At 43.0% G+C, this 25,824-nt stretch overlaps 3 protein-coding genes and 1 long non-coding RNA gene across 5 annotated transcripts in view; 1 reads left to right on the top strand and 3 right to left on the bottom strand.

Annotated features, from left to right (window-relative positions):
• The window catches only part of LOC130528390 (F-box-like/WD repeat-containing protein TBL1XR1), a 64,946-nt gene extending 62,639 nt beyond the window's left edge, over nt 1-2,307 (bottom strand). Inside the window, exon 1 of the mRNA XM_057037684.1 lies at nt 2,283-2,307. The gene's annotated coding sequence lies outside the window, so the exon portion shown is untranslated. The remainder of the gene's footprint in view (nt 1-2,282) is intronic.
• A 2,602-nt stretch (nt 2,308-4,909) lies between these two features.
• Nucleotides 4,910-6,241, bottom strand: LOC130528899 (uncharacterized). Its single transcript, XR_008951431.1, has 3 exons — nt 5,955-6,241; nt 5,270-5,692; nt 4,910-5,152 (listed from the first exon to the last, which is right to left on the bottom strand). It is a non-coding gene; the product is annotated as an uncharacterized LOC130528899 (long non-coding RNA).
• Nucleotides 6,242-10,317: 4,076 nt separating this feature from the next.
• On the top strand, nt 10,318-16,083 carry LOC130528555 (meprin A subunit beta-like). 2 transcript variants are annotated; one of them, XM_057038077.1, is made up of 13 exons: nt 10,318-10,565; nt 10,705-10,755; nt 10,842-10,885; nt 11,266-11,344; nt 11,421-11,538; nt 11,870-12,048; nt 12,415-12,633; nt 13,227-13,376; nt 13,876-14,091; nt 14,549-14,805; nt 15,035-15,245; nt 15,319-15,495; nt 15,572-16,083. In XM_057038077.1, the coding sequence occupies exons 5-13, from the start codon at nt 11,423-11,425 to the stop codon at nt 15,847-15,849; spliced, it is 1,803 nt and encodes a 600-aa protein (XP_056894057.1). In that variant the 5' UTR covers nt 10,318-10,565; nt 10,705-10,755; nt 10,842-10,885; nt 11,266-11,344; nt 11,421-11,422; the 3' UTR covers nt 15,850-16,083. The 2 variants fall into 2 exon arrangements, with proteins under 2 accessions (XP_056894057.1, XP_056894058.1); XM_057038078.1 differs by lacking the exons at nt 10,318-10,565; nt 10,705-10,755; nt 10,842-10,885 and having other exon boundaries at nt 11,145-11,344.
• Nucleotides 16,084-17,601: 1,518 nt separating this feature from the next.
• Nucleotides 17,602-25,364, bottom strand: uhmk1 (U2AF homology motif (UHM) kinase 1). The gene is made up of 10 exons (XM_057038079.1): nt 24,608-25,364; nt 24,207-24,336; nt 23,257-23,443; nt 22,987-23,184; nt 22,756-22,850; nt 22,431-22,507; nt 22,244-22,342; nt 22,070-22,158; nt 21,524-21,644; nt 17,602-19,403 (listed from the first exon to the last, which is right to left on the bottom strand). Exons 1-10 carry the CDS (start codon nt 24,909-24,911, stop codon nt 19,261-19,263), a joined length of 1,443 nt encoding a protein of 480 aa, XP_056894059.1. The 5' UTR covers nt 24,912-25,364; the 3' UTR covers nt 17,602-19,260.
• Nucleotides 25,365-25,824: the final 460 nt, after the last annotated feature.

Below are 25,824 nucleotides of genomic sequence, written 5' to 3'. Positions count from 1 at the left end.
AAAATCCAGTGCGGCCTGTATAAGTACAAAATTGATTTTCTTTCTAAAATTAGATTATGCGGCTTTTAATCAGGTGCGCTCTGTAGTTCAGAAATTACGGTACTTGATGTGGTTTTTCATTGTTCAAACTAAATACACAAACAAGCTCACAAAAGAGGATCCACGAGGATGCTAAATGAAGAATCATCAAGGGAAGCTTATGTCATATCCACATATGCTGCATTTCTACATTAGTCTTCACTTTCATCTTCAGCCACACACAAACAAGTCTGTCCTGGTTGGTGTGTTTAAGACGATTGACACACATAATATCAAAATAACCAAAGCTAAAATCTGTCAAAGGAAACATTTTTATAATATGAACATAAAAGACGGTAGAGAATATCAATGAATATGTGTTTCACTCTTCCAGTTGTAGCCCATCTGTCCCGAAATTGTACACTGTTTATATTTAATATAAATACAAATAAATGGTTCAGTCCCAGTGTCTCTTTAGTATTAGTTGGAGGTGATATTTGGCTCTTTGCATGTATCACACTATTGTAGCATTAGCATTAGCCTCATTATATTGACAACTGTGCAGATGCAAAATGTGAATTTAGCAGCCAACTAGTTTTCATAATGGTATAAAATTCGTAAATGTGTACATTGCATTCCAATATGGGATTTTGAATATAGCTTATGTTTTAAGAAATGCTTGACAAAATATTTAGCAGTTTAAATCAAGAGAAGTGCAATGCCTGTGGTCTCCTAGGCAACTAGCCAGGTTTCGCTCAGTAACAAATCACTGAAGCTCATTGGTGGGAAGATGAGGAGCTTCCTGCCACATTCCCATGGCAACCATCACTTTGGTCTCTTGTGTTTGACAACAGACTCAAAGTGAAGAGTTTTGCTTGTTCAGTAAGGCAACAACATTTGCGGGACCTCCGCGCTGTTACAGCTCAAAGATCAGCCCAGATGACAGGACAGCCAATTCAAATTGAAGGTCATATTTCAGGCCTTTGGTAAATGCTAGTCAGCATAATGCTAATATATCTTGTTCAAACAAATGTACCGGAAGTGGAGGCCATTCCATTTAACTGTAGGAGGTGATGACATGTGAAACAGTCAAGCTTGTTTTTTGAGAAATGTGCTGTTTTAGACAGTTTGAAAGTCTGATTTTGCAATACCATTACCTTTCTGAGAGATCAATACTAAAACGCACCTATGTATTTAGCATAGATACCCAAATCTTGACTTTTCAAATAGGCTGTCAGCCTATCTGGACATGTTAGGTAACTGAAATCAAAACCAAGGTCATGGTGTTTGGTCCTGAACCTCTCAGGGATAGATTAGATCACATGATCACTCTAGATGGTATCTCCTTAGCATCTAGTCTCTCTGTGAGGAATCTTGAAGTAACTTTTGACCAAAATCTCTCCTTTAACTCACGTATTAAAACAGTCTCTAGAAGTGCCTTTTTTTCACCTGAGAAACATCGCAAAGATCAGGAAACTACTGACCCACCATGATGCTGAAAAGTTAGTCCATGCATTTGTTGCTTCCAGGCTGAACTATTGTAATTCTTTATTATCACGGTGTCCAAACAACTCTTTAAGAAGCCTCCAGGTGATCCAAAATGCTGCAGCCAGAGTTCTGACAGGTATTGACAAAAGAGATCACATAACTCCTGTACTGGCATCTCTTCATTGGCTGCCCGCTAAATTTAGAATAATTTTTAAAATTCTTTTTCTGACCTACAACGTCCTCAGAGGCCTAGCTCCATCCTACGTCGAGGAATTGGTGACACCTTATCATCCCAACAGACCGCTCCGCTCTCAGAATGCTGGTTTACTTGTGGTCCCCAGAGTCTCTAAAGGCAGAGGGGGATATGTCTATCTTAGACATAATAATAATATTTATAGGGTCGTCTAATTATTGGGTTAATATCTTAGTTATGTTGCAAGAGGCCGAGGCTGCTGGTGTCCACAAACATGAGAAACAACCAGTCTACCCAGCCAGCCATCAGAAGCAGGGTCCACCTACATGAGCCTGGTCCTGCTCAAGATTTCTGCCTGTTAAAGGGGAGTTTTTCCTTGTCACTGTTGCTTGTTTGGGGTCAGGCCCTGGGATTCTGGAAAGCGCCTAGAAACAATTTTGACTGTAACAGGCTCAGTATAAATAAAGATTGAACAATTGATGGAAACTGTTAGAATTGCACCTTCATAGGATGAGATCCAGATAAGTCCCGTTTTTTCCTTCATAAGCAGAAGTGTCACTCACTCGTTCACTCACTCACTCACATATCGTTTCTTCAGTCTAGGTGAAAGGTCAGAAGACGCGCTGGTCCTCAGTCATTCTTTTCCAACAGCCCACGTTCATCTTATCCCGTGACTTCTGCCAGCATGACCTACATTTCCTCTCTTCCTGGATCCTTTTATTCCTCCCCCCTCTCATCTCTCTCTCTCTCTCTCCCTCTCTCTTACAAACACACTCACACTTACACACACACACACACACACACACACACACACACACATACACACACACACACACACACACACACACACAGTCCCAGCAGGGTGCAGGTGGGGGTGGGGTGTCTGTGCCATTTTCAACTGTTAAGGTTCTAAAATAGACTTGCTGATCCATGTTCAACGCCGAGAGTGTGGTGTGTTTGGCGTGCGTGTCCACCTTTGTAAGTAACTCAGCAGCGCCATCTCTTGGGCCAGATTGTCATGTTGTTTCATGTTGAAATCCAGATCACTGCTTCCCCCTGGTGGAGTTTCAGTGAAACCTGGACATGATCAGGTGAACTTTTACACCTGGGTAAATTAGTGTTGTAACGATTCTGCATGTTCCAAAAAGCTTAAAGAGTTAAAATTATTTAATTGATTAAAAACCAATCATTTATTCTAATAAAAGTCACCAATTTTGAGAGGAATGACCAATGTGGTGTGTGACCACCCAAAACCAGAACCAGAGAGAATGAGGAAATCATCAAAAGGAGTAAAATCAGGTGCCTCTAAGCAGTAGAACTGCATGTATGTTTGACTGTTCTTTCGCTGCCATGATGCCAATTAACCAGCTCATGACAAGCTCATTAAAGGTGCACTCTCTGAGCTTGCGTGGTTTCATGGTTCATTTTGGTCTCAAATCGTAGCTGCCTGCTCCCTGAATACACTGAAAAAGCTCGATCTGTGGAGATCACATGTGCTCAGAAAGGTCCAAACAGCTAAGTGGACAGGCTGCATGCCAAAATATAACAAGCCATGGGCAGTGGGATGGGGTACGAGCACCTTCACATGTAAATATAATTTACTCACCGAACAGTTAGTGTAGATGAATACAGGAGGGACGGGGGGGCAACAGAAAAACTAGACAAGAAATAACATCACTTGTCTACTTGGTGAGGGGAGAGGAGAGGAGAGGAGAGGAGAGGAGAGGAGAGGAGAGGAGAGGAGAGGAGAGGAGAGGAGAGAGGAGAGGAGAGGAGAGGAGAGGAGTCATGTGATCTCTTTTGTCAATATCTGTCAGAACTCTGGCTGCAGCATTTTGGATCAGCTGGAGGCTTCTTAAAGAGTTGTTTGGACACCCTGCTAATAACGAATTACAATAGTCCAGCCTGGAAGTAACAAAAGCATGAATTAACTTTTCAGCATCATGCCACGTCAGTAGTTTTCTAATCCTTGTGATGTTCCTCAGGTGAAAAAAGGCACTTCTAGAGACTGTTTTAATGTGTGAGTTGAAGGAGAGACTTTGCTAAAAAGTTACTCCTAGATTCCTCACAGAAAGACTAGATGTTAATGAGATACCATCTAGAGTGATCATGTGATCTAATCTATCCCTGAGAGGTTCAGAACCAAACACCATGACCTCAGTTTTTCCTGAATTAAGGAGAAGGAAATTTGAACACATTTTGCAGGATTCATGTTGTTGCAGTGACAGTTTAGCAGAGGAAATGTTATTTAGCTTTATTATTCAGAAGCCTCACATCAATAGGCTTTAATCGGATGAAAAGGGGTTTCCTGAAGGTTGATCTTATGGGTTAGTGTAAGAAACATGGAAAAAAGTCCCCAAGTTGCGCTTGTATTGGCGATAGAAGAAAATGTTGTTGTGCATAAAAACAGCACTCTGGAAATAATCTTTTCGGATTCACTAAATTTAGGGTTCACTATCTTGCTAACAGACATGTAAATCGGGGGTTATCAAATCATGAATTGGTTTCAGCAGATCAAAGTGCTTTTACAGCAACTCAAATCAATCTTTACATATAGCGTCTGTTATAATCAAAATTGTTTCTAGGCGCTTTCCAGAATCCCAGGGCCTGACCCCCAAAAAGCAACAGTGGCAAGGAAAAACTCCCCTTTAACAAGATGATCTGAGACGGAAGGGTGGAAGAAACAGCTTATAAAGAGGAGGTGGAGGGAGACGGAACAGAGACGTTACCCAATTACACAGGAGGAAGACTTGTCAGGAAGATGCGGATGACACCCACCAGAATTCAAAATAAAACAGGACGTGATTAAGACAGGAACAAAAACCTGTACAGGAGAGACACTTAACACTGGTCCTGACAAATGCTCCTCTGGTCACTGAATTAACAACATACAGTTGGAAAAGCCTGAATTTTTTTTTTTCTCCATGTTTAGAATGAATAATGACGTGTTATTAAAATTTACACTAAATATATGTCTGTCAAGGCCACCTGGGTTTCTTTTGGATCAGAGCCTTAGACTTGGAAGACTTGTTTTTTTCATCAGTTCGACACCAAAACATGGGTAACATTTATTGAGTAACCTCTAAAAGCATTCACCCAGCCCCAAGTCCACCACCTGGTCCCCATGTTGGCCCATCTGGGCTGGGTGTATAATACAAATAGTTACCTAGAAACAAAGCAGAGACCAGACACCAGTCATTTTCTCGGGTATTGTGAGATGTAGGAGAATAGTGTGTTTATTTAGGCAGTAGTGATAAATGGTTACATATCATTATAAGGTTCACATTTCCTGAAAATTACAGTAAAATAGAGGGACATCAGCTGTCAAGTGACCTCAGGGCTGTGCTTCTGGCAGGACACTTGAATGGAACCACGGGTGGCACAACATCTGTTCCAGGGTATAACGCTGATCCGGGTTGAATAGCAAACAGCTCTTCAAAAACTTCTTACAGTCTACAGAGGGTAGACGGAGAGAAAAGTGACTGTTAGCCTGAAAGCTGCATTCATTAATTACAAGTTCAGACAATTGCAAAATATTAATAAAGAAAAGAAGCAGTAGCATCCCTTTACCTTCAGACACTTTTAACTTCTTTATGGTCTGGGTGAGGAAATTTTCGCAGTGCTGCATCCCTGTTGTGAACAAGTCAGTATTTTCACTAAGTAGTTCCAGGAGGATGCAGCCGAGTTGCCAGACGGTGGTCTGTAGGACTTCATCATCCAGGTCAGTCCATGCTAATGGTGATATGACGGCATTTTCCCCTACAGAGTCCCCTGCTGTCATCACCATCAGTACCATCTCCAGTGGGGCGCAGTGGAGCTCACCATTTATCAACTGAAGAGAGGAGCACAAGATGCTCGTCTGTGGTTTACTGCTGGTCATCAATGAAAAAGGAACAGCTCCACACTAAATTCAACAGCTGATGGTAGGATCAAAATTAGCCTTACCACTGACTGGTACGTGACCAAGGCTTTATTGATGTGCTTAATTGCCGCCTGCAGGAAAGAATCATGTGTCAAGGAGATTAGTGAGGATTATATGTGTATGTGTGTTTGGTGTGATTCAAATAAAAATACTTACTGGAAATAAATCGTCCCTTCTATAACCACAATACACCTTTCCAAAACCTCCTTCTTGGAGCTGTGAAACTTCTAAGTAGTGTTTCTCATATTCTTCTGCAAATACAGATTTACTACAGCTGTAGTGCTCACAAACACACACACACACATACACATACACCCTCCACAATAACCTCACCTCTGCTGATGGGCACCAAGACATGCTTGGGCTTTGCTGTGGTTGATGGCTGCAGATCAGGAAAAGAGAACACATTGTGGGGAACCGTCACTGATTCAGTCTTCTGTCTCTTCCTGGGAGCTTCTGGGTATGACTGGGCCTTTCTCTTTCTGCCCTGGTTTGACACGTCCTTCCGTCCCACTCGAGTAGTGGGTTTGCTGCAAACCGTTCGCCTGCACTCAGAGCCGACCTTCCTCTTTTTGCTCACTGGCCTACCGTCCTCCCCTCTGCTGGTGGTTGGACTGGTTCTGGTCTCTGATTGTGAGGTAAAACCATTCTGCTTTAAACTTTTGTATAAATGAATCAGACCAGCATGAAAAACATGGATTTGGCTTCTCTGATGGTGTAGTCACCTGATTTTGAGGATTCCTCACGTTTGCGTTTATTGGAAGAGACGCCCATTTCTGCTCTGTACGACAGCTCAACAGCCAATGTTGCACAGTTGTTAGTTGTTAGTATATTGAGCAGGGGAACTTTGTTGACTATACCTTTGTCTTTCATGCCAAGATTCTTTCATCCATCTTGACTTTGATGTCTTAATGTATGTCTTTCAAAATGGCTTTGGTATTTCTTTAATGTTTTGACTCTGAACAAAGTCTATATGCTTTGATCCCAGCCATTGTTATGTTTTGCGTGTCTATTCAAGGTAGTTTTCTTTGTCAACTGGACTGTTTTTCTTCTCTTTTGAAGATGTTTCACCTTATATCCAGAAGGCTTCTTCAGTTCTGAACTCAGCTGACAGCTGGATTCATCTGGTTGCCGGTGGTTCCCCATCTTGGTTGTTGCCGTTCCTGCTGGACATTGACCTGGTGTGTTTGTTGGGCTCCTTGCACGTCCTTCTCGTTGGCAGCAGGATTTATTACCGGATCGGGTGGTGAAAGTTGCAGCTGCTGCATCCCTTGGACAGCGATCGTGGGTCTCTGGTTGTGTTGAGTTCACGGACCGAGGGAATCCAGGCCCACAGACATTGGGTGTTTGAGTGTGTGAATTCATGGTGCAGGAGTGTGTGACCTGATGAGGGTTTTTATGAGAATGGTTTAGGTCGGTATTTTAATTAATTAGTATGTTAATTGGTGTAAGCTTTTGTTGTTTTCTGTTTCTGTATCAATGTGTTTTTATTGTCTTTCTTTCAGCTGCTGAGTGCCCGTGGTGTTGGTGTCCTGGATGGTAACATCTCCTCCTCCCCGTTGTGCTGTGATTTTGGAATTGGGTTTTTATGTTTATCACGAGATTACCGGTAGTTTGAGCGTGTGTCATGTGGAGTGTCCCTTTCATTCTCTTCCTGTGGACTGACCACCCCGTCCACCAAGAGGCCTCAGTAGCTGGAAGTATGTGGTATTATTCTTCTGGTGGTAGTCGAGAGGTGTTGATGATGATGGAATCTTCGTAGACTCCGACTTGGTTATAAGAGATGTATATTGGAGAGAACAGTCAGGTATCTATCGGATGCTGCAGCTTGCCTGAGGGCGGTTTCGTTGTCCAAATGGTGAAGATCTCTAAAGTGCTTACTTCGATAGCCCCTTCTTATAAAGTCAAGTAAACACATTCTTCTCTGATGACCTCATAACACAATATAGCCACCAAATGGTATAGATTCCAGTTATTACCAAAAATGGAAGTAGGAGGAAGGCTTCATGGTACACATCCTCATTTGAAGAACAATCAGGAGCCTATGTGCCACAGCATCCCCTCTTAGCAGCTCCTCATACAGGAAAAACAAGACATCATCACGAGGTTATGATCAATCTTTATTTATATAGCATCTGTTGCAATCAAAATTGTTTCTAGGCGCTTTACAGAATCCCAGGGCCTGACCCCAAACAAGCAACAGTGGTAAGGAAAAACTCGCCCTTAACAGGAAGAAACCTTGAGCATGACCAGGCTCATGTAGGGGGACCCTCCTGCTGATGGCTGGCTGGGTAGAGAGAGAGGAGAAGGGGGAGGACAGGTAGAGGAGAGGAGAGGAGAGGAGAGGAGAGGAGAGGGAGGAGAGGAGAGGGAGGGAAGGAGAGGCATAGATCATAGAAAATACCTACAGAAATAAAGTAAGCTGTAAGCTGTAAGCTCTGAAGGCGGCGATACCTGTAGATCAGGGGTCAAGAAGATCTACCTACTATAAATTTGCAAAACATACATTTATACATAATTATACATTTATACATAATTATATTGAGAATTCTTTATGTGATCCATATATGTTGGTGTACCTCGCATAACTACGTGAATCCATATTGCTCAATACAAATCTGCGCATTTTTTCAGCATATGAGCTACTTACAAAATGACCAAGTCAAAATGATCTACCCACCACAAAAATGCAAAACATCTAATTATTTTCAAATGTATTGAGGATTCTTTGTATGTACAATGTATGTTGATGTACCTTGCATAACCAAATGAGCCAATATTGCAAAACACACATAATAATTAACTAATTGGCTTAAAATCAGAGGTAATTCGCTGAATAGCTGAGCGCTTCTGACTGGTTGCCCTGTATATCAATCAAGTAGCGGGATTGATGATAGACTGACATCGTAAATTCTGCTGCACTTAGCGTCGTCGTTTGCACTTGATTGGTTACCTGAATGTCAACTTCAGTTGTCCTCTAACTGGCTGCCCTGTATATCAATCAAGTGACGGGATGAATGATAGGCTGATATTTTTTAATGTCACGCCGCGATCGCTCATTACAAACTCCGCGATCGACCCGTAGATTGCGATCGACGTAATGAGCACCCCTGAGTTAGAGTTAGCGAAGTCATCTTAGCATCGTTAGCGTAGCACAGATCTGTTTTCCAATTTCCAATCAGGGGAGGTGGCATGCTTGCTCTCTTTGGTTTTTGTGTTTACTTGATGTCATGCAAGATCACATATTCCGCCTTTAAACAGCAAAATTTACTTTGGCTAGCATTTATTTTATATCTTTTTACTTTAAATTCCTTCAAGCCCCAAACATGCAGATGCTTCTTGTACTCTGCCACTGAAAAATTAGGGAACAGTCTGCTTCTGGCTATTAGGCTTAGCTACACTTTCGAATAACAAGAAAAAGATTTTGGGTACTTTTGGGTCATGAAAACATAACAACAAGCAGAAGTTATTGATGTTAAAACAACCCACAGTTGCTTAAGTCCACCCTGATCCTCCCAGTGTGCCATTTCTAACCAACAACAACTGATAACCCTCAACCCCTATAAAAGGAAGGGGGTCTGGTTGATGGTTAACATGGTAAGTTTTCCAGTCCTGGTCCTGTCAAGTGGTCCATGGAGACTATAATGCTCCAAGAGCCAGATTTATATAAAACAGAGAGATCTAACACACACACACACAAACACACACACACTCCTGCCGCTCAGGTCCTGGGATTATGTGAAGCTCCGAGAGACAATTTTGGTTGTAATGATAAATATAGATAATTTGAAAGGAATATCATAATGAATTAGTGTATCAGTAAAGAAAAGACACAACGGTAGATGCTTCAAAGTTTTCCTTGACACATTTGTCCCCAACAATCATCACTTAATGCTCAACAATCAAAACCAGCTGTTCTTTTAGTCATGCTTCTACAGTTGAAGGTGTTGAGGTGAAGGTGCCAAGAAGGTCAAATATTGAGCCTCTAGAGCTAGTGGCTCATGGAGTTTAACCTGTGTTTAGATCAGGTAATTACTTGTAGAAACCTCCACTTTTGCTGCTGGTCCACATTCAGTTTCCATTCACTTGGTGACCTTAACTTCTTTACTTCAGAGAGATCATGGCCTCAGTTCAGGCTGGAGTGTCCCTGAGGAAGACATGGTCAAAGTGGTCAGAGATGCTGCACAGGGCAGCTGGGGGACATATTCCAGATCTAGTTGCAGAGGTTCATGCACAGCAGACAAGTCTTCCAGCCATAGGAGGCTGTCCCAAAAAGTTCACCTCTGATGAACTAAAGGACTTCAGACTTAAGATAAAATTCCATTGGATTAACCAAATCACTGACTGGGTGTTTCCAATGTGCACATTATAAATGAGGTGGTGTTGATAATGCCAGGGTATTCCTGCAACATCTCCTCAGAAGGCTTCCTTTTTGCTGACTTCACCTCAGGGGTCAATACTGCCCAACACACCCTTCAGCCCCACATCCAGGCTCACTAACGATTTTCAAGGTCCACGGCAGATATGCGGGTTTATTTTGGTTTTATAATGAACTAAATTATGCATCTCTTGTTGCTTCTGAATAAATTGTAAAAAAAAAAGTCAGGTCACTACTTTATGATTCCTTTAAGACTCCTTTAAGTTCTGCAATAAACTAAGAAAGAGTATTAAATTAGTAATTGATCTACTGGTTGTATAATCAATTGAGTTAATCATTAGTCCTATGTCTTCTATAATAAATGGAAGGTCAGAGCTTCAGCTGTGATCACTGCTGCAGCCATGGAGCTCAGGTGTTGCCTTCTGCTCTTCGGTTTGGGACTGGTCAGTGTTTTACTCACTAATGTTATTAAAGGCTTCTCGGGTTCAGACCAGCCTTTACTTGTCTCCAATGATTGATTCTCTCATCTCTTTAACAGGCAGCAGCTAAACTGACAGGTGAAATAGGTGAGTCAGGAAAATGGAAACTTATAAATGAACCTCCTCCACACCACCTTTCAGAGACAATAGCAATAAAAACAGTAACACTAAAAATATTAATAATGAAACTAACAATAGCAAATGTGGGATAAATCTGTCGTTGTAGAAATTGATGTTGACGAAGGCCATGACTGGGACATCCTTGACATTAATGAAGGTTTGTGGCTGCATCTCTTCTCTTTTTTTACAGCACAGGATAGTTTTGCAGATCTTCTGACATCAGTTTTGTGTTTTGTCCTGTAGTGGCTGGGGTGGACCTGCTGGAAGGAGATATCCAACTGGATGAAGTACGTTCTGCAGCATATATGTAGACTCAAATGAAAGTTTTTTCTTTTCATGTTGGTTTTTTGTCTTGTCCTCTTTTTCCATTATAATGACATCAAAAACTATAAGCCTGATTATTAAAGTAGAAGATGACGCAACAGCTTTCATGGTTCAGCAACATGTTCCCATAGGCTGTAAATGCAAAATTCAAAATCAAACCCACAGGTGCCTTCTTTTGTCGCAGTTGTTATGAAGATAGAAAGTCAGTCTGTTAGAGAAATAGTACTAGTATTGCAGTAGTAGTATAGTAGTAATTTTGTTCTCAGTGATGATGCTACAATTATGTCGGAGCGATTATCTGCTTCAGTAAAAGTGCTGTGGAAAAAGTCACCTTTTCCCTCAGGCTTCACACAGAAATACCATAATTGGAGAGCGGTATCGCTGGCCAACACCCATCCCTTATTACCTGGAGGACAGTTTGGGTAGGACACATATTTAGTACCTGTCCCTTACTGTTATAGATGTTCACGACTTTGTTGTTGGCTGTCTCATCTACAGACATGAATGCCAAAGGGGTCATCCTGAAAGCTTTGGATCAGTATAGGCTAAAGACCTGCATTGATTTCAAACCATGGAAAGGAGAGCAGAACTACATTTCAGTGTATAAGGGCGACGGGTGAGTCAAGAGTCCCACTTCCTTTGGAGAGTGTCTCTGAACATGAAGCAAGCTATGCTAACAGCACCTCTGAGCTGGATTTCAAATCAGCACCAGGTTTAGATTGGTCACATGTATTTGTGTTTCTTTTGGAAAAGCTAAGAATCCAACAGAACTGCTTTTGCCACTGGGGTATGAAAACAGTGGTCCAGCATTGTGAGGTTCACTACAGTTGGAGACAGATGCAGCCCTCTAAACTGTACATTATCTGGCTGTAAAAAATCTCGCTGAGGGACAACATGCAGTTTGGACTGATTTTGTTAAAAGCACATCTCTTTTGTGTTCCCTTTAGCTGCTTCTCCTCTGTAGGTAACCAGCAGGTAGGAAAGCAGCGACTGTCCATTGGTAAAAACTGTGATCGTGTCGCAACCGTTGAGCACGAGTTCCTTCATGCGTTAGGCTTACGGCATGAGCAGTCCAGGGCTGACCGCGATGACTATGTCGACATCATGTGGGATCGTATTGTGCCAGGTGATCTTGCATCAAAAGAACTCTCGTCTTCTTCGCCACTTTATCCCTTTCGGGGTCACTGGGAGGGTCCACAGTGGTTGAAGGCAGGTCCCCCCCACCCCCTGGATGAGTCCCCAGTTCATCACAGGGCCCTATATGAGCATTTGTGGGTTTGGTCCCTTGCTCAAGGGTACCTCCACATTGCCCTGAGCACCTTCCCCTTCTACCAGAACACCTTCCATGTTTTGTCTGCCCCGGGGCTCAAACTGAGAACCCTCCACTTCTCAGCCCAGACTGAGCAAAATAACTCTACTTGTTGATTCCTTTTATCCATCTTGAGCCCAAAAAGACTAAGTTCTATCTGATTTTCTTTTGTGTTACTCTAAGGTAAAGAGCACAACTTCAAAATGAATGACGACACGATGACCAGTGCTCTTGGTGTTCCCTATGACTACAGCTCAGTCATGCACTACAGTAAAATGTCCTTCGCCACTGGCTCTGAACCGACAATCGTCACCAAGATCCCACACTTTATGGACATAATCGGTCAGCGGATAAGCTTCAGCACCGGCGACCTGAGCAAGATCAGCCATCTCTACAACTGCAGTCAGTGGTCTCTTTTGTCTGTCAAGTAAAACTGAGAAATACTGAAGCAGGCATGTGCATCAGTCTGTGTGTTACAATATGACAGATTTTAACCCCTTAATGCCTGAATTTATATACATGTATATTTAAAACGTGGTTTTTTTTTTACTTTAAGTAGATGCTAAATTAAGCTGAGATTGATTATTTGAAATAATAATGGCTATGTTGCAAATTTGCACGAACAGGCATTAATGGTTGTATTGTAGAAACAAGTGCTTGCCAGAGACTCCTGGATCTGTGGCTTATATAACCGGCTTACATAAGCTTTCTAACTGGTAGGAATGCAAATGCCATCTCGGTCGATTGCATGACACAACCGGTTTGTCGCATATTTCTGACAGTCGGTGTAAAAGCCCCCCGTCACAAAACATGGAACGTTTGTGACAGTGGTTCTTATATTCATTAATATCAATTATTAATTAAATGAATAAATATCAGGCTGATACCAACTTTATGGTACTTCTTACACAATCTGGCACTATAGGTTAGGGTTGTTGGAGCTTTGGGTTCAACGTTAGGCAAAAGCTGACATACTCATGTTGTTTTCTTCCCAGCCAAATCCTCCATGTTTGTTGAAAGTTGCCATTTTGAAGAGGAAAACATCTGTGGCATGATTCAGGGTGCGGGCAACAAGAAGTGGGAACGCCGTGCATCTGTGGATGGTGGCCCTCAGACGGACTTCTCTAACATGGGAGAATGCAAAGGTGACTGTCGGCCATCTGCTTGTTTACTTCCAGAGATGAATATAAACAGAAAGCTCCTGGAAATGACCTTGATCAGGTCATCTTCAGGGTGGTTTTCTTGTGTTTGAATTTACCTTTAGAGCGTCATCCAAAGGGCGTGCGTGAGCCCAGGAATTTAGGGTGCTGTGCTGTTGAAGATTGACCAATGCCCATAAAGATAGGATAATCCTTTGGTATTTAGAGTGGGAAAAAGATTAACAGCCAAGTGCAGGGCACACTTGATCAGTGGTTTATTCAATGCTGTTTGCCAAAGAATCCAGCAATAATAAGCTTCCATCCATTTATTTATAGTATAGAGCCTCTAAAAATGATATGATGACTGGAATTTATAGGAAGAAATCTTGTATTTAATTTCCATACAGGGATGAATAAAGTAAATCTTGAATGATTTGAAGAATGTGTATTTTCACAAAGGTCCAGATGTGCATGGTTGTCTGTGATACTGTGTGTGGTTCCTCAGGAAAAGGTTACTTCATGCACTTCAGCACAACCTCTGCTCAACCTGCTGACCGAGCATCTCTGGAATCTCAATGGCTTTACTCCAAACCTGGGACCCACTGTCTGCAGTTCTTCCTCCACCAGAGCGGAGCATCCGATGACGTCCTCAACATCTGGGTACGAGACTACGACCAAGCCAACCCCGGCAGCAAGCTAAAGCTCATCCGATCGATCACAGGTATGCGTGATGATACGGTACCGGTACTCACATCAACCTTAACGGCATTCTAGAAACGCACACTATTGTTTCCACAATTCATTTAAATATTTATTTATTGATTGTCCTGATCTGTAGAGATTTGTCTTCCCTTACTTTTACTGGGAGATGTGGAGGGGCCAGGAAGTAGTTCTTGCCCTTCCACATAAAGAGAAGCTCCAGAATTGCTCTGAATTACAAACAGCACATGGAACAGAGACATCTCGGTCAAGCACACTCAGCTCTTTTTGACTTCTGTGTCCAACAGATTAAATAATATGGCCAAGTTTCTGATTGTTGTGGGGCAACGGCATTTATATACTTCTCATATATTGACATGAATATTCTTTTTAAAATGAAAATAAATAAATGTATTAAATCAGAGAAAAGAGCATTGACAATGACAGAACAAACATAGATCTGGTTGGTTTTCTTACAGGGGGTGTTCGGGGCTCCTGGGAGCTGCATGCTATCACTCTCAACATGACACGGAAGGCTCGTGTGGTTTTTGAGGGCATCCGAGGAAACGGTCCATCGACTGGTGGTTTTTCTCTGGATGACATCAACCTCTCATCTATGGAGTGCCCTCAGCACATCTGGCACATTCGCAACATCACAGGCCTGATGGCCACCACACCCAGTGGAAGGAAACTGTATAGTCCTCGCTTCCTATCACCGACTGGCTACTCCTTCCAGGTCAATGCCTTTTAGCATATTGTAAGCTTTTAGCTTCTAGCTTGGTCAGTTTGTCCATCTGATGTAGCTTAGGTATTTGTATCACCAGAACAGTGCACGCAGCTAGAACTTGAGACCTGGCTCTCAGAAGGCCTCCTCAGAGAAGGCTTTGCATGGATGACACAAGAGGGAGTTAAAGTGTGAAAATGTACATTTACATGTTCCTTTATGTTGTGTGGTGGGGTTATAGGTAGGTGTTTACCTTAATGGGAAAAGTTCCCGTCCTGGCTACATGGGAATCTACTTTTACCTGACCTCAGGACCCAATGACCATAACCTCCAGTGGCCATGTCCATGGCATCAGGCAACTATGGTGCTGATGGATCAGCAGTCTGACATTAGACAGCAGATGAACATGCACCGAATGGTCACCACTGACCCTGGGAAGAAGTCCTCTGATGGTACTGGGAAGACTGCTGTGTGCTGTAGACCATTATGTTGTCAGACATACCAACATTCAGGTGTTTCTTCCAGGCACAGAGTTCTACTGGGATGATCCCAGGAAGGTGGGTTCAAAAGTCTCCGTGTCTGATGGCAGCTTTTATTACCGAGGTCCAGGCCTGGGAACCAGTTCATTCCTCGCCCACAACAGGCTGAAGAGCAGAAACTTTATTAAAGGAGATGATGCCTTCTTCCTGTTCAGTCTAGAAGGTGCAGAGACAGATACAAGCTTATAAGCTAGACTCTATAGCTCATTAGGTCACGTCCCTGTTCTTCTTTTCCTCAGACATATCTGCTTTGCTGGTATCTCAGTCCCTGGCTCGTGCAGCCGTCCATGTTGATGATGGTCTGAAAAAGTCTGCAGCACAGGGACCTCCACAGGATACTGCTACACATGCTGTGGTCGTCACTGCTGCGGCAGGCTGTGTGGTGACTGTGGCGGTTGTTCTCATCCTAATCATCAGGAGACGGAGGAGACAGCAGGAGAGTGATCGCGCAGTCATCATACAGGACATGCCTGGATTCATGGAGGCAAGTTACAATTTGTACTATATGCGTTTGTAAAACCTTTCGTTGCAATTCAGACACAATGTCTTTGATGGATTACAGGAGTACCCAGCCCAGGAGTTCCCATCTGCTGCGAGTACCTGAGCTGTTGTCTATCAGCTTTCCTTACAAAGAACCAATTTTTAACTGGCATTCAGTGATCACTGCTGATGTTCAGGAGCTGAAGATTGTTGTTCACTCATGCTTCTAAATTTTGGATTCATGTGTTGTTCAATAAAGAATGATTCTGACTTTTCTTCTTCTGTCTTCATGAGAAGGAAACAGCATCAGTCAATACATCCTGTTCTATGGATGTGGAGGCTAATGCTGACAGCCACATATTTCTGTCGGCCGTGTTTCTGACACAAGTTTTAATGCTGACAATGACCACCCAACAGAAGCAGTTGGCAAAGGGATATCTACAACCAAAACTAGCGCTTCTTCAGCCATAACGGGTTAAAAAATAGAGATAGAGGTTGGTAGCTAACAGATCTCCTTAGCTTACCTTAGCTCAGATATTTTGACGGATAGGTTCTCACAAGTGCTTTTTCAATCACAGGACATGTACATGTCACGTTGTGGCCCACGTGGTTGCAGACTTGAAATTTGGGCATACAGGAGCCCACCTCATGCAGATTCCATACAAGGTGACAAAACAATCTAGCTGAAATATGATTGGATATAAACTCTACCATAATATACAACAATGGAAGCAGCAAACAAAGAGGATCTAACATAACACAAGGAGAACAGACTATGGATGACATTTTCTTTACATATTTCTGAAAACAAAAACTAGATTTACTTTTCTGATTATGTTCTTTTGTTAGCAGAGAAGACCTTGCTGTCCTGAACAGACCATCATGGACAAAATCATGGAGAAAGCCGCTCTGGTCTCAGTCATCTGAATGGGTTTGACTTAAAAGACAACTGAAAAACGGTCACAACAGCCTCATGAAAAAATATTTGATAAATTTAAAAAAAAGCTAAATCAATATTAATGGTGGTAGCTCAGTCTGTGGTGGACTGGGCTGAGAAGGAGGGTTTTCGGTTCAAGCCCGAGTGCGGACAACACTTGGGCCGTGTTCTGGTATCGGAGAGGTGCCAGGACACCTTCAGAGCACTGCCAAGGTATCGTTGAAAAAGGTAACGCATCCCCTGAGGGCCCTGCGATGAGCTAGTGACTCGTTCAGAGGTGGACCTGCGTGCAGCTGGGATGGACTCCAGCATCCCTCCGTGTTACTTTTACAGGAACTAGGATAAGCACTGCCAACCAATCTACCCTGACTGAACAAACAGTGGATGTAGCTCTGGCAGCAGCTACACAGAGGCAGCACCTCCAGCTGTCTGATCCCTGAATTCACCAAATGATAAAACTTCACATTTTAGTTTATATATCAGTTCTTTAACACAAGAAAACAGCATGGATTGAAAAATAGAAGCTAATATTTCCTGAAGGCTGTGTAGAGTGTGCACTTTTTCCCATGCCTATATGGAGTCTCTGGCTTCCTCCCACTGTCCACAGATATGTGTTTGGGGGTGAACTGGACACTGTAAATTCGCCTAAAGAGTGACTATGAGTGTGAATGATTGTCTGTGTTTGTTTGACTTGCAATGCGCTGATGGCTTGCGCAGGGTGCACCCCTAACCCCAACACTATAAGAGAAAAGCAGTAGATGTCAGTAGTCATCAACTGATATTGAAAAAAAAAAGACTGTCAGAAAGAAAGTCCCCTTAGAATTCTGAATGAAACTACGGACCAATATCCGATTAAGTCAAGCACAGTTTTATTGTGATAAATACAGAGAAAACAGCAGGAGTGACGACAATACAACAGCTGTACTTTATGTTCTCCAGCACAGTTGTACATGGAGGAATCTGTACCGTCTGTAACATGAGGGAAGCTGCCAGAGAGCAGCGTTCCATACTGGAGCAACAGCTGGTGGTGGAGTCAAGAACATGTCTAATAACAGGGTTATTAGTTACAAGTTGGTGAGTTGACAGAGATAACAGCTCCTGGGACACTTCGGGAAGCACAACTGCTCCCTAATTAGCAGAAGATGACAGAAGACTGATTTAGGCACACAAAGCTGATAACCTGTGTCAGGTTTTTGTAGTAAGAACAACAAATAATGAATCTTAAACCCTAACCAAATGATCCTCAAGACAGTTATTGCTCTCCTGAGAGCAGGAGGAGACTAAATGAAGCAGTAAACACATCATGTGATTTATCATCAGCGGAGTAATTCATGGTTTTAGCTGAGCAGACCAGGATCACTTGATCTGGTATTGACCAAACAAATGCACCTTTGAGAACTTTATTTTGTCCTCACACACATTAAAGCGTAACTCTAATCCATGATAATTATAGTGATGACAAAAAAAACAAAACCAAATGCCAAAGAACCTTGTGAACAAATTAGCCAGAGCAAGGAAATGAGGTGGAAACTCTTCTAGACTTTCAACAGATGACAACATCCTGGTTCTCATGCTCAGGATTGAATTAATCTGAAAACAAATGCAAGCTGTGATTTTTAATCTTGCCAAGAGAAGTCCTTGAGGAGTCCTAGTGGAGCCCCAGAGGAGCCCTAGAGGAGCCTTAAAACAGCCCTGGTGGATCGGTGGATTCTCACATCAGACCCAACAGTGAGCCTCAAACATCCACAATATTTGCACCAATGTGATTAATAATTAGAATAAGACAAGCAAGAAAGACAACAAAGGGATCATAAAGTTACAGCAGACACTCCTTTGGCATCTACCTGCCAATCTACCTACATATACTGTATGCATATGTAGTTTTATACTATATATATACAAATAGGTGTATGAGCACTCTCCCTCTCTCAGCCTAAAGTGGTAAAAGAGTAATATTGTGGGGAAAGTAAGGACTTGATACACCAGCCAAGCTCCCCGACTAACAAGAATGGACAGGTCTGTCATTTTCATGGTGGGTTCACTTCAACTGCAAGAGAGCGAAGCTAAAAGAAAATACAGTCAAGCAGCAAGAATTCTGGCTATACAGACACGTTACGCCTCACCTGGATGAACTGCATCTGTTTGAAGGTGAGACCTGTGTTAAAGGACACCTGTGCACACACTCAATCAATCAGACTCCATCGTGGTGAAGACCAAAGAGCTGTCTAAGGAGACCAGGGACTAAATGTAAACCTGCACATGGTTAAAATGGACTACAGGATAGTAGCACAATTCAAAATAAATGGAAGACACTCCAGATGATGGTCACCCTCCCTCAAACTGGGGCTCCATGCCGGCTCTGCTTCGTAAAGAATCAAGGATCATGAGAAAGGTAAGGGACTAGCCCAGAACTACAGGTGAGGATTTGGTCAGTGACCTGAAGACTCGCTATGTTTGGAGGAAGTTGGATGATGATAAGTCCAGTCCCAAGATAACCATCCCAACTGTGAGTCATGGGGGAGAAAACATCACGCAACACTGCTGCAAAGGGGACAGGAGGACTACAGTGGATTGGGGAGAGGATGGATGGGGCCACAATGGCCAACAAACAGATCCCTTCATTGGGGCTCCTGGCTCCAGGAAAACTGTGAGCTCTGTGATTGGAAACAAAGATCTCTGTTTATATTTGAAAGGGATAGCAACATATAAAATTTCTAGTTTTCTATTGTATCAAATACTTAATTCACGCAATAAAGTGCAACTTAATTATTTCAAAATAATATCATTTGATTTTTTATGGATCTCTTTCAGATTCGGACTCTCACAGTTGAAAATTCCAGACCTGCAGGTGGGGAACAGCTACTGTATCTAATATTTGTATTCTCCAAATTGCTAAAATTCATTAAAAGGCATTAGCCAGGTGGAACAAGCTTCTACTCCCCTCATGGGTGGAGGGTAGACCTCCGCCCATGAGAAACGCTATAAAGAACAGCTAACATGAACGTGAGAGAAACACTTTCACATTAGTTTGATTCACTGAAATCTAAAGCAGCCGCTTGATTTTGAACTGTCTTGCACGCACCTCTACCCCACTTTGACTGGTAGTGTAATGGATTCAATTTGCCGGCCATCAAACTCGATAAATGATCGCTAAATGCTACAAAAATGTATAGACCAATCAAAACACGCTGGACATTTAAGAAAGTAATGGTTTGCCTTCGTGTTACGTGGATCAGTTGATATGAATTCGCTTCCTCCAAAAGCGTCGACATGATTTTGGGTTGATTGTTTCTTGGCCAGCTGATGCTGGAGGTCTGCAGCCAAACTGGCTTTTAGGGCTGACTGAGCCTAAAACACCCAGGCCCTGGACTGCAGCCCACCACTAGAGGCAGGCTAGTAGGCATTTGATCTTGAAGGTGAAGAGTCCTAACAGACAATGTGGAACATTTTTGGCTTAAAAAGGTTGGACTACTAGCAAGTTAAGACATCCATTTGTAAGAACAGAGCAAAACTCTGCTGAAGACAGTATACCCACTTTTAGTTTTCCTGAACTGGTTTGAAGGTCTAAGGGCAGAAGGGGTCAAACCTGTGCAGATTGTCCCCCCCAAAAAAACAAATTTGTGATGTCTGAGTGCATCGATTTGTGAATTTCCTCCTCAGGTAGATTATTTTTGTCCCTCTAAATTCCCTATAGTCCCTAGAGAAATTCACCCACAGTCGACATGTGTCTATTCCTTAACAATTAAGGCAAAATTACATCAAAGCTAAAATGTAGATGCAGTAATGCTACTTTTGTGCAAGGTGCTAGCTCCAGTTGCCCTTAAGAAACTGGAGTAACGGAGTAAGGCTACACCCGCTACAGGGGATTGCTTACAAAACTAGTTGCCAAGGTTAACATGGGCAGAGTTTTGGTTCGTTAGCTCCATTTAATATCAGCGGGCACTTAACAGACACTGCATATTCACTCTTAAAGCAATGAAATACATTCCTGACCCTTTGTTGCAGCTAACCAACAAAATCCGCAGGATCTGAATGAAGCCCAGGCATCACAGATCCTTTTCACTTATAAAATAAATGGTTGTTAAGGAAAACTCCGCACTCATATTTCCTCCATCACAGAAACTGTAATATTTCTCGGTGATGGTGTTAACTTGTGCACCTGCATTCACACACTGCTTCATTTCCACACATCACCTGTCTCCATGCTGCTGACATACGAAAGCTACAATCATGAGACATCATTGTGTTTAAAGCAGCTTTACATGCCAGTAACAGGAGTAAAGGGTGGTTAGGGTACATTAGGATGCTTGGCTCAACAGGCATGAACTGCTTTGATACTCAACTTAGCTGATTCACATTAGGCTGTAGATAGTTATACAATAATTGTAGAATTGGTCAGAGAACCTGTGTCCAATAAAAAAGGGGACGATTCAGATTTCACTGGACAGTTGCTCTGGATATATTTGTTTAAACGTGTTTATAGTATGAAAGAAAATGTGTAAAGTTAAGAGAAACACCATCCCATAGCATGGAGATCTGCACGTCCACGTGTTCTGTACTCTATACACACACTGCAGGAGGCGGGTACGAGGTGCTGCTGTGGGCTCTTCACTCATCCTCAGGCAGAAGAGGGGACAGCCTCTCCAGCTGTCTAAGTGCAGCAGCTATTATACAGGCTTGCACCTAGCAGCAACCTGTACCACAGGCCGCTTCATTGATGCCAACAGAGGGGACGTGTAGCCTGAGCATCACTGCACTAGCTGGTATAAGTAACCTCTTTTGTAGGCACTCGAAGGGTAGAAGGTGGCTACGACAAACTTCCCATCAAAGGTGCGTCCCATAAGCAGCCTCTGAGCCTCTTTGGAGTCACCGGAGTTGGCGTACTCTACGAAAACCTTATGGGAAAACAGCAGAAATTAATAAGGTTACCTGCTTTGGGGGGGAAGCAGACAGATTTTGGACATTTGGAGATGAAACAAATTAACAGTCCTGGCCATTTCTTTGCTAATTTCTCTAGGTCGTCCCATGTTCACCCACAGTCTGGAGACATGTAGTGAGGGAAGGGTGGTGATTCTAACCTTGACCTTAGGAAATTTGAGTGTGAATGTGTCCTCTAAGGCATAAGGAAAAAAATGGACACATCATAACTGATGTTTTGCTCCCATCTTTAGTGTAAAAAAAAAATACCCAAAGTCAAAGAAATGAAAATGTATCTGAAAATATTTTGGCACCATACTCAGGCAGAAGTGCCAAGCAGGCAGAGTTACACCACACTGAGCTATTACAAAAGGATTCCCTGTTTAAAGAACACGTATCGGACCTGTCCTTTTCCTGGGTTTTCCCGGGGGATGAGCAAAGAAACCACTGATCCATATTTCTGACACTCTTCCTTCATGTCATCCATGATGTCTGCAGCAAATCAGAGATACAAAAATTACATTTTTAAACTGTGGAAGGGCTTTAAATCTGTCCACATTTAGCTGTGTAGATGTACCCTCATACTCTTCATCGTTGTTTAGGTGGCTGTCATCGATCAGATTAATCAGTCGCAGAACAGGAGAGGGCAACAGAACCAGCTCCTCAATGTGAGGCGCTACCAGAGACAGAGGGAGAGCAGGCCGTTAGAGGTGACATAACAACATACGGAGAAGTGCTCGACCGTGTCAAACACCGACACATACCAAAGGGGATGCTGAAGAACGGGCTGAGCAGGGCCGCTTCAGCTGTGCATCGCTGCTTGGAGTTGTTTACTACCATGCTGAGCACACAAATAAGTCATATACAGCTCAATAAGAATCAAGTCTGGTCCAGAAAACCTCCTCTGTCAACACAGCAAAATGAGAACATCGTGCAGGAAGGAACCAATCGAATGTAAAGACGGACAAACCAAATTATTAGGATTTGTAAAAGACGCTAAGCTAGTCTCCAACAACAAAGATCCTGATTTCCTACATGTTCCTGTTTGATCAAGATTCATTCCAGACACATATGTGGGATGGAACATACCTTTTAATAAGGTCTCTGAGGTGATAGACTGGGATGGCAGGGCACCTCTGGTTGTTACTGGCAAAAATATGGTCTATGATAGCAGCACTGTTCTCCTAAAGGACAGGATATGAAAGAACTTTTAGGAGGTTTCTACCGCCGAGTGAAGCAGTTTGTGTCACTGCTTCTGTTAAATCTTATTTGTTGAAGCATCTTTATCTCAGTTTTGCAATAAAAAAGTGTTATTTCTACCTTCCACTCTTTCGAGTGAACAGTGTCTTTGAGTTTGATTCCTGAGAATATCTCCAGCAGGATGATACCCAAACTCCACAGGTCAACCGCCACTGTGCAGCCAGAGTCCCCCTCCACCTCCACTCCAGCTTGAGCCAGATTGTTCTGAAGCTCGGCCTCGGGGGCTCGATAGCCATCGGTCTGAATGTACTTGACATCCTGGAGGAGGCAAGATTACTGAAGACACATTAGAAACAGTGGACAGTGACCATCCACACACCCAACACGCACCTGGTTTCCTTCTTTGAAGCTGAGGCCAAAGTCGATGAGTTTGAAGCACTCGTCATCAGCACTCCAGAGAATGTTGCGCGGCTTCAGGTCAGCATGGACATATCCCTCCCTGTGGAGGAAGGCCAGAGCCTCTAGGATGTCTCTGGCACAGTGCTGAATGAGCCACATAGAGTGACCCTGCTGGCCTCTGCACAGAAATCATCACAGTGTGATAGAAAACATAACACACTGCTCTTTCCAATAGCTGATTTGAAGTCCTTAGGTCTTTTTTTGGGACATATTCTTAGCACTGGGATATTACTGAAAAGATGAATAGCAAGTTGTTCAATATTTTAGTTAATGCTATAAAAACCAATCAATCCAAGAGGTGAAGAACTTGGCCGGTGAATGAGTATGAGCCAACGAGACGGCTCAGGAAGAGTTTTCACTATTCATTCAAGCACTTACACACCTGCATAATGTTCCCCAAAGCAAACAAACAAACAAGTATAGCAGCAGGGCCAATGTGTAGCACATCCAGCTAAGTTACAAAAAGAACATTGCAAACAAGCCACCGTTTTTAAAAATAGTCAAACTGGAAAAAATGCACAGAAGCAAGACAAGGAAATCCTTATGATCAACATCTTGACTAATTAAATATGCCTCAAATGAGCTGCCGTTGGTTAAAACTGATGCTCCACACAAGAAGAGAAAATCTGGAGCAAGCATGCCCGGGACCAACTGGGACAGGGCTGCTTCACACATTACCAATCAAGCTGTGTAACCACTGGCAGAAGAATGCAACAGCAAATGTACTAAACACCAGAGAGGCTGAATTCTTACCACAGCCTGGAATAAAGAAAATGTGTTTAAACTTGGAGCAGTATTTCACGGTGTGATCAAATTATATTGTTATATGATCTTATTGATGGCAGCATTGCAGAACCAAAGGAACCACTGAAGTGACGTACCTTCCACTCTCTGGACCTCCACTGCCCCTCACCAACAGCTCAGACAAGCTGACATCCAAGAGCTCCAGCAGAAGGCAACGAGTGGAAACCCCCGTACAGCTGTGGTTGGTGAACACCCCGTACAGCGTCACTAAGAGGACAGGAAGCCCCTCAATGGTCTGGTGTTTCAAGGACGATCAACATTATCCATGTATCACGAAGAACCTTCCTCAGACAGTTACAGTCATAGCGACACTCACAACCTGACTACTTCAGCTCCTCAAACTTTTGCTGAGACCTAAATGAGAGGACCCCAAGGGTATGTGGAAATTCACAAAGCTGTCAGGACAGCAGCAATTTTCACAAACTCATTAAAAGCTGAAAAGACCTGGTAAGGTGATGGAACGTGGTGGCGTTTTTACCTATGTTTTTGTGACCATGGATGTGCTCCAGAACGGACCTCTCCTTATGATACCCGTAATCTCCTCCCTGAGTGTCGGCTTGGAACTCCTTCACAGCAGCGGTGGCGGCCCGGCCCGAGCTGACCCGGTAAACCGAGGCTGACACTCCCTGGCCAAGTCGTGACTGAACGGTCCATAACTCGCCGAAGATCTCAAACAGCACCGGCTTCATGCTCTGGTCGACCCCTCTAGGCAGTGGTAGGATGTTGTCCGGACGCGGGCTCCTAGTCTTCGTGCTGGGCTCGGAGAAGCCGCGGTAAGCCATCGAAGGCTAGTTGACAAGAGGCAACAGCTGCGGGAGGTGCATTGCAGACGCTCAGCAGTGCCGGGACGGCTCATGGGCAGACAGGGCAGCCAGACCTGCACTCATGCTTAAAGCCAACATCCAGCAAAGACCTATCGACGGCTGGAGCTGATCTTCAAAGACAATCGAGGGACAGAGGGACGCGCATGGTCAATTTGCTAAAATTAAAGTCGGCTAAGTTGCTGATTTATAAAGAGCTATATTCTGTGCCACAAAAAGTCGGCAGCTAATAACTGGCTGCTTAAAAGTGATCTCTTAAAAGTGACCGAAAACCGCTTTTCGACGCCCTTCGTCCATTGCAATCTTCATATAACAGCGGTAGTCCAAACTATCTGTTTGTTGTTGCTGTTGTTGTTTGAGCAAACTTCCAAAACAGCTCTTAAAGCTCTTGATCGCACTTCCGCTTTTACTTCTGGAGTTCTTCGCGTAGTTTTGTAGGGCGCTCCTGTCGCTTAGGGGTGGTACTGCATCTCAGAATCGCTCACTTTAACACCACATTTTTATAGGAAATAATTATGATTTCTGAAAACAATGAAGTGAAAGACTAAGTGTCACAGAAAGAGACGTATATATATATATATATCACTTCATGTATATAAATAAATCAAAATGGTTTTAGGTAAGACAGATCTATTCCCATACTGTAGAATCAGACAGCAGCAAAGCACATACAGATGAAGAAATAGTGGCTGTCCTTTAATTTTTTTTTGTGTGGCAGACAAAGTATGTGATCTTTTTTGGAGAGGTTAAATAAACTTGGGAGAGAAAGTGAAGAGACAATACATTGATGACAATTTCTAAGTAACAGAAAAATACAAGGATATGTATGACAGTAGACAATGGTGTTCCTCAGGGCAGTGCTATTACCGCAGGT

Source organism: Takifugu flavidus, chromosome 7 (assembly GCF_003711565.1).
Source record: "Takifugu flavidus isolate HTHZ2018 chromosome 7, ASM371156v2, whole genome shotgun sequence".
In the NCBI taxonomy this organism is placed as follows: domain Eukaryota; kingdom Metazoa; phylum Chordata; class Actinopteri; order Tetraodontiformes; family Tetraodontidae; genus Takifugu; species Takifugu flavidus.
The sequence above is the reverse complement of the archived record's forward strand: the minus strand, read 5'-3'. Positions and strand labels throughout refer to the sequence as shown.